This window comes from Paramormyrops kingsleyae, chromosome 2 (genome assembly GCF_048594095.1).
Source record: "Paramormyrops kingsleyae isolate MSU_618 chromosome 2, PKINGS_0.4, whole genome shotgun sequence".
NCBI classification, from domain to species: Eukaryota; Metazoa; Chordata; class Actinopteri; order Osteoglossiformes; family Mormyridae; genus Paramormyrops; species Paramormyrops kingsleyae.
In genome coordinates, this window is record NC_132798.1 from 26,626,614 (window position 1) to 26,635,448 (window position 8,835).

The 8,835-nt window shown below is 39.4% G+C and overlaps 1 protein-coding gene across 2 annotated transcripts in view; it reads right to left on the reverse strand.

Moving 5' to 3' along the window:
* iqgap2 (IQ motif containing GTPase activating protein 2) overlaps positions 1–8,274 on the reverse strand; it is a 51,161-nt gene extending 42,887 nt beyond the window's left edge. For both annotated transcript variants that reach the window (XM_023797025.2, XM_023797024.2), the window contains exons 1-2: positions 7,948–8,274; positions 788–887 (exon numbers count right to left, since the gene is read on the reverse strand). In XM_023797025.2, the coding sequence (XP_023652793.2) occupies positions 788–887; positions 7,948–7,993 (146 nt within the window). In that variant the 5' untranslated portion in view covers positions 7,994–8,274. The remainder of the gene's footprint in view (positions 1–787; positions 888–7,947) is intronic.
* Positions 8,275–8,835: the final 561 nt, after the last annotated feature.

Below are 8,835 nucleotides of genomic sequence, written 5' to 3' on the forward strand. Positions count from 1 at the left end.
TTAAATTTGACCATTAAAACCACAACAGACTTCAATGAAACAACAACTGAGAGAGGTGTGAGCGCAGTACGCACCGGAAATCAGTTTTGACTTATCATTTTAAAGAATTCGACTTTTACACATCAAAGGGTGTGACTTCCTGATACTTTCTGGCGCAGACGGAAGTGAGTATTGGGGGCTGGTAATGAGACGACTGTATAAAGCTATTGATTATAGAATAGCAGTCCAAATGTATAACACTAATCGCTAATGAAGAGTGTTGAAACAGTATTTGCATATTGAAGGCAGGGATGAACTCAGATAGGACTGGAAAGGCTCTTACTCCATGTCACAGGACTCACATCTATTCTACAGTTAAGCGACAGCTGCCTGAGACGTTGGGTGCTTCTTCATAGCCCAAAACAGGCTGTACCTTTCATAAATCTATGTTTCCTTGTGAAAAGCTCCTGCGGTTGCTTGTAAAGGTTATTGGACCTTGGCAAATGCTGCTGCTTGTGCAGCATTTATATAATATCAGATCACTGAACAAATTTATAAGACAAATCTTCCCTTATATTTCATTTAGGCTGACAGAGTCTGGACACTGGCATGAGGGTAGAAGATTTATTTACAACTGAAATTGAACTTAATTATTTTGAAAAACTTTTTTTCCAACAACTATAGTTCATATATACTTTCATTAAATACCCCTGTTATCCAATGTGATCGTTCCTAGAAACCAGGAACGATGTCTCTCCTGTCTCATGAAACATAGGGCCCAGTAACCCTTATCATCCAATGTACTCACTGTTTGGCCTCCTCTAGGTGACACAAGTACTCGTATGCAATGTTCTGTCGTCGCCTCTCGTCCATCTCCTCTGCTGAGAGCCTCTCATCATCCACAATGGCTGAAAGACAGAGCAAAATAAGAAATATGCTTCTCAGATCACTTATATTTACTTCCATTTGTGTTGGTTTTCTGGCCGGAATACTGGTCATAATGAGTTAACACAAGAAGGGGTTTAGAAAAACATGTTTCTGACGTTTTCCTTGAACAGTTTCCGAAGCGTAACATTTAATCAGGCAGCTTTTACTTATACCTGGCTCTATATACTATATTTCACAGAACGTATAACAGTATCACATAACCTATAAGTAAACCAATGGAATCCACCCTATTCAAACAGGTCAGTAAAGCATTTTGTACATCTTTGTCCTGATATAATGAATGGGAACTGGATCTGTTGCTGTCGTCCCCAGAGTATTTGCCTTGACCTTGTCTGTGTGCCAAAAAAAGGATGTAAATGACTGTTATCTGCATTTTCTTTGGAGGACGAGAGAGCCACATATGCAGCATGGAATAATAAAAAATAAAATTACATTTTTCCCATGAAATACGAATCAGATTGTATAATTAGACTATTTTGATTTTTATTATATACAAAAAGGCAAAAGGATTATATACTGTATAAAGTTGATACAAGCAGCTCAGATCTGCCTATGTTTGAGACCAAAAAGGGACAATGTGACTACTAAAATGGTTAAGTATATATGTTAGTCATAGTTAAACTTCCTTCCCAGAATTGCCAAGAGTCACATAAATCATCATAAATCAGCAATTTCCTTTTAATTTTGGATGGGCAGTCTTGGATGGCTTCAAGAATGTCGTTTCACATTAGTGAATTAGATTATTAGAGTGAATAAAGTGTCACCCAAAATCATGGCAGGGTAGGTACAATTATTTATCTATCTATTTATTTATTTGGGGGGGGGGGGGCAGCTAAAGTTGGCATTGCTGTCTTCCCTACACTGACAAAAGTTTACAAAACAATTTCCCTGTTAGCTGGACATGGTGGTGATCGGCTTTGTCATGGCCGGAGGCCCTGGAAGAAACAGAAAATGACCTTCAAGGTGCTTTGTACACATGAAGAGAGATTACGTTAATTTTTAATCCACGAGTTACACACCCTAGAGTGACGAGCATTTTCTTGGCAGAACAAACCTGGGGAATAAAAGACAAGCAGTTTTTAAAACTGTTCGGGTCCTGAACGAAGACTAAATGCACATGTCCACAATTACAAATGAAGTGTTTATTTAAATACAATCACAAGAACAAGGAGACATGTAATTACACATTAAGATGCAACCTATCCAGATCAACTTCACAAACCACAGGAGCTACAGAACCGCTTCTTTCTGCCAGACAAGCATAACAGATTTCGGGGCTTCACCTGCACTTCCTTTTGAGCTCTTTGGCATCTCAAACCCTTAAGAGTGAAAACCACATTTACTGTACTATGAATACAGAATCAACCCAGCACTGATGTCACCTAGAAGAAAACGCCTCCCTAAAGACAACTTCAATTAAATGAAATTTTACACGAGTAGTGAGTCACACTACACAAATAGAGATTTTCTGAACAGGTGCAACAATGTATGACACTTTTATAAATTGTATACATATTGTATGGGAACAAACTGGTTAACCAACCATTAATTTGGTGTTCTACCTTGAAAAGGAATTTTTTAATATCTATGTGAAAAATAAAGATTATACAGTTAAAGCTTTCATAGAATGCTTAAAATGGTATTTAATGATCTGACTGAATAGATAGTTTAATGTTATTAATTAAACTATTACATGACTCAATGTTCTCTTTGAAACATGGTAAGCAAAACTTAATAATAAAACTTCACTTCAAAACATGTCGAGCTAGGTAAGTAAAAGCTTTTACGTAGAGACTTTTTTAGTATTTACATAAAACAGGTAATATGCTTAAAAGTACAGCTGCTGATTTTTCAATCATTCTTTCAACAGTCTAGGTCACATTATTAGGGCTAACAGACAATCTCTGTTAGACACAGCAGGAATACTGCTATGATGTGTTACTGAAATTTGTTTAAACTGTCCAAACAGACTCAGGTCTTCCAAAAACAACTGCGAGAGAAACCAGGAAACTCAATGTATGACCAACAGTGGAGGGGCTGAGATCCAGAAAGAAAAGCAAACGCATGGTATTGATTCAGTGATGATTAACACGACTGGACAATTTTTGAAATGGTTAAATAAAATATGCCGGATCATTTATACTGTTTAAACTCCTGCGGGAAAAGGCTATTTTATGTGAATAAATTTTATAGTTACTGCCATCCCTACTTATTGCATCAGTAGACCTAGCTTTATACTGTATCAGTAGTAGAGTACGGTACTTTGATTGGTTTGCTAGTACCAATCACCAAAGACATCAGTGGTTTTCAGTTTATTCATAGACTTTATCTCTAAGTTTGCTCCAACTGCATTTTAGAATAGTTTCTCCTTGTTTAAAATGTGCAGTAAATAACCATGCTTCAAAGCAACCAATGGCACACAGCAAACACAAAAGCTCCAAGAGCAACTACAACTATCTGGCATTTCAAATAAATGAGCCAGCAGGAGATACCGCAATTGACTGCAGCGTAGCTTCTGCATTTTCTCAGTTTGCAAGCAAATGGATTTTAAATGTATACTGGAGTAAATGTAATAAATTCTGCAATATACATCGAAGCTCAAAAGAAATATATGAAACTACATGATCTGACACATTTAAGGATGTCTTGACATAAAAAAAATTCATTTAAAGTCATTTATTATACATGCGTTACTACTGAACATCGAGAAAAGCAAATTAAAGCAATGCATGGACAAAACACACTACAACAGACTGTATACACAACATAGTAGTTCATAAGAACACAAGAACTGCACAGTGCAGGAGCTGGGAGGAATGTATACAACAAAGGCTGGAGCCTATATCACTGATTCACAGCAGGAACTTCTGAGTATTTTACAACAGGCTCACCTCAGAATGTGACCGCACGAGACTAGTAGGTGTCTATGATACCGTGATACAATTCTTTTTCCTGGCAGACACTGTCTTCTTCAGGGGGGAAGGAGGTGATGACATATGTGGCTGGCTCTGTGAGCTGAACCTATCTAGGCTTCCAGGGACTGACAGTCATTTAAAGTCTTTAAAAACTTTCCTTCTCAAAAGAAAACACCAAGCAGTATAAGACCGGACCCTTTGCACTTTATTTTACAGTACTTTTGCCCTTTCAGTTTTGTCCACTGTTGTCAAACATATTTTAAGTCACAAGATAAACTTCACGGGGGTCTGATGGATGACTTGCCTGCTTATTCATAAGCCCGGCATTTTCAAAATGTGGATCACAGTCACTGCTTTTTTTTTTTTTTTAACTGAGAGGACGTAATACTGATAAAATTTATCTAAGTAAATGAGTTCCAGCTAGAGAGCCTCAGACTGACAGAAAACTGAAAAAGCTACCTGTCAACAACAGGCATGAGAAGTCCTCTACCTTAAAGTACTCAGTAACAATTAAGCCTGACATCTAGTGCCGATCATGATAAACAAGCTTAAACTTACTAATGGAAACTCATACTGTACAGTCAATCAACCTTATCAATGCCATCAACAGTATCAGCAGTACTTCCATAACCTGCCCATACAGAAGAAGCTTCACACACCTCCAAAGACTGACTGTTTTACATTAACACTGTGCCTTTATAGTACCTTACTGAAAAGAATAAGCACATAGCTACCACAGCTGTCTAAGTCAACAGTCTGCCTCACTATTCCGTAAGGAACACTTCATTAAAGCCATACTAACGTAATAGTTCTGTTACCGTACCATTTCACTCCACTGTACACTTGACATTTGACACTCGTTTCTGTGCAAAGCAACATAAAAGTGGAGCAAGCATTCAGACAGAGAGCAGGGTCAACCCGCATCACTGGAGCAGCTGAAGTAAGCCTTGCTCAAGGACCCAGTGGTAATATGATTTGACTCTGCAGGTCATTTGATTCAAACCCACAACCTCCTGAATACTGACACAGACCCTTAACTTACTAAGCCACACATCACCCATATTGATTACAGCGATGCCCCTTTTAAACGACAAATATAATGATACAACCTGTTAGCTTACCCATTTTGTAATTTTCTGAAGAAAATTGGTCAACAAGAAACTTTTTTGTCCACTGAACGTCGAAACATGTCAGGTGAATAAAACCTAAAAAAATTAGATGTCTGATAAAAAAAGAAAAAATAGCATTGTCATAATTACTTTAAGACATAATGAATATAATTGAAAGAAACTTTAGTTGATTGACTAGCAAGAATGAAATAGAAAGTGAAATGAATGAAAGAGTGATCACATGACTAGGGGACTCTCTAATGGAGAGTATGGCTTAATTAAGAGGATGACCATGGATGGTAATGTGCATCCTAAGCCTTTTACCAGCAAAGTAATGGCATTCCATGGGACGGTCTACCATGATAAAGTAACAGTTTATTACTTATCTTATAATGACCCCATGGTATTAATATCTGAATGCTGAAGCACTTTTAAGCTCATCCAATAGAATCTAGATTGATTAACATGTCTTCTTTGATGATGTCCCCACCTCTAGCAGCAGATATGTTAATTGTGGCCATATTCATTTGCCTTGAGTCAAACAGAAAGCATGGTATCCTTTGATGATGAACCCCCCCCCCCCCCCCTTATAGGAACTCATACGCCAATCATTGGCAGGCACATCAGTTCCACTAACCCGCCCCCTAAAAATAATGTCATTTGGTTCATCCTTGATTCTGGCAGGCTGCACACTCAACCAAACAATTGAGTAATTGTGTTATTAGAGGCAGTTTAACTTGCCTTCTCAGCACTCAGTGTGTGCACTGCAGCTTGTCAGTACAGGCTTGATAGCAGTACCCCAAAGTCCCTGTTATCATCATTAACCTGACAACAGTGAGTCTTCGCTTTTATTAATGACTTTGTCCTTTAGGAACACTCCTGGGGAAAGCCAAAACTGAAATACTGAATGCAAGGAAGAGAAGTTTGTACTTGTGACTTAATCATTGCATAATATAGCTACACTTAAAATCATTATAGAGTTGCATTGAAATAAGAGCATACTAGCTATTAAAACGTTTCAGTGGTATAAGTAGTAACTACTTTTCTTAAAATGTACAATGTCATGGAATCTTTATGCATTTGATATTACAGCAAAATTGAAACCTGACTTCCTCCCAAATACTGGAAACTGAAAACAAAGACAGTTTCACTAAAGTTTCACTCATTTGCTACCTGGCAATTTCTAAAATCTTCATAATAACTGTGATCATGGGCGTCGCTGTCATTAAATCTGAGGGGGTCGTGACCCCCTCACATTTCATAATTATTCATATTAATTATAATTATTATAATTAATATGATTAATTATCACATAATTATTGGACCCCTCCCCCCCCCGCATTTAACATAAAATATTAGTTTTATGCCAGTGTGTCCCCCCCCCCACATTAAAAATGCTTCTGACGCCCCTGACTGTGATGTTAATATTTGATTCATAATATTCATATCAGAGCGGCACAGTGGTTAGCACTATCACCTCGCACCTTTGGGACCAGGGTTCAAGTCTCCGCTGTGGCTCCATGCGTGTGGAGTTTGCATGTTCTCCCCGTGTCGTCGTGGGGTTTCCTCTGAGTGCTCCTGTTTTTCCCCCCCCACCATCCAAAAACATGCTGAGGTTGATTGGAGTTACCAAATTGCCCATAGGTGTGAGTGAATGGTGTGTGAGCGTGCCCTGGGATTGGTTGATGCCCCATCCTGGGTTGTTCCCTGCCTTGTGCCCATAGGCTCAAGCAGTTACAAAAAAATGAATGGATGAATCCCATCTATGGGTGGCTGGTGGACTCTAGATTGTATTCATTTATCGGAAAAAAAGGATCTTGTCAGGTGTGTACTGAGCTGTTCACCGCAGCAGAAGTGAAATACGTAGAAATTCCTGCAGAACATTCCAGTAAAGCTCTACTGGACCTTATCAGCTCATTTTAACTGAGATTTTGGACAGCTTTACTCACCAGAAGATCTATTGGTTTGGGTCAGAAATAATGGAGGTATTGTTTTAGTTCCTCAGTTCTTGAGTAACGCAGATTCATTCTGCTGTCCAAAAAACTCATGCAAAACCAAAGGCCCCACAAACATGACTTCCAATGTGGAAGTAGCTACTGTACCTAACAACAGGTACAGCCATAATATTAAAGACGCTGCTGTTATACTGTATGAAGCCAGCATCAGCACTGCCCACACTGACACAGGATGTCAGAAGTGTTACTACACTTATACTTTGATAGTATACTTTACTGCAACCTGTTGTTCAATAGTTCTGGTGATTGCGATCAGGCAAATGCAATGTTGGGGCTCTACGGAGTCAATACTGCTTGTTAATAAATAAAGCTTTATAATGAATTTTATGAATGTAGGCGCTTCGCTTCTCGTGTTTCAAATGAAAGCGCCGTGACTCGATCAGCTCCGACGTCGGAAGCCGCTTCTGCCGTTACAGCGACTCGGTGACATTCGGCCGAAAACCACAGACCACCGTCCGCCCTAACGGACCCGGTTTAAACACCTAACTGCCCCCGTTGGTCCGTTATTCCTTTAACCCGGTAACGACTTCGCAAGACTGAACATGAAATGTCGTTAGTAAACTAATTACCTGAAGGCAAATAAGTCGCTTCCTGTAAGGACAGTTATACCAAGTGGACCCCTTTCAAAGTGAACTAATCTGACTAGAAAATACCGCCTTAAACGAACTAGTGCGGACACGCCTGAAGGTATAAAATTAACCGATGGGATCAGCGCTCCTAATGCGGCCCGTTTCATTAATGAAACACGCATTTCAGCCCTAATGTCCCGCCTCTCTGTGCTCGTATTAACCTCATACAGCACCCGGCCTGCTGAATAAAACATTACTCGTCTGAGCTATTTTAAATGCTGCAAACACGTCTTAAACAAAAAGTGAACTTTATAAAAAAAAACTTATACACATGTGCACAAGTGTCGCAGTTCACCTGAACGGGGTAAAATGAAAACTTATAGCTATAAGAAAATAGGAATAAATGACTCACATCCATAACGTGGTCTCTGCATGTTCGTGCTTTCTTCATGGTACATCCTGCTTCAGATCCTCCAGTTTTGTAAGCTTGAAATGTATGAGATCGGCTAGCGAGCTTAACTGCCGAACTTTCAGCGATCTGCTGATGCTCAGGTAACACGTTTCAAAGCGAAGCCTCCCGAAACGTGCCTCCTATAATACGGATGTTCAGATCCTGTTTCAGCACGTAACTAATCTACAGTGCCGCTACGGTTACCTTCTAGCCCCTGCGCCACTATTCACCTTTGCCTCACTCATGACAAAGTCAATAGGCTGCATTACCCCCACGCCCCCCCTTCTCTCTCTCTCTCTCTCTCTCTCTCTCTCTCTCTCTCTAACAAACTCACTACTTTCTGCGCTTAGGTGAGCAGCCCCAGCTCCACCTGGCGGTCGGACGCCATAATTAATGGACCCTCGAACGTGCATTTAAAAGGACCTCTCACTCACCCACAGGTCTATTGTTTTACAATGATCTTTGACAGTTTCACTCTAGCAATGGGAGTGGGAGGCCTACTTCTATTTCTCAATGTTTATTTGATTGAATTAATGTAACATTGTTTTATAGCACTCAGGGCAGTTCTTGGTTGTGATTGTCTATCTATCTATCTATCTATCTATCTATCTATCTATCTATCTATCTATCTATCTATCTGTCTATCTATCTATCTATCTATCTATCTATCTATCTATCTATCTAATCAGTGCAAAATGCGTTGGAATTTTTCTTTTTCTTTTCAGGGTGATGGGTTAGAAATAGAGCAAAGCAGCTATGATTCAAATAATTAGCAGAACCCCTGTATGGCTGACAGCAAATGGCATCTGCTATCCATTCACTGTGTTATGGACACATTGGGCGGGTTGT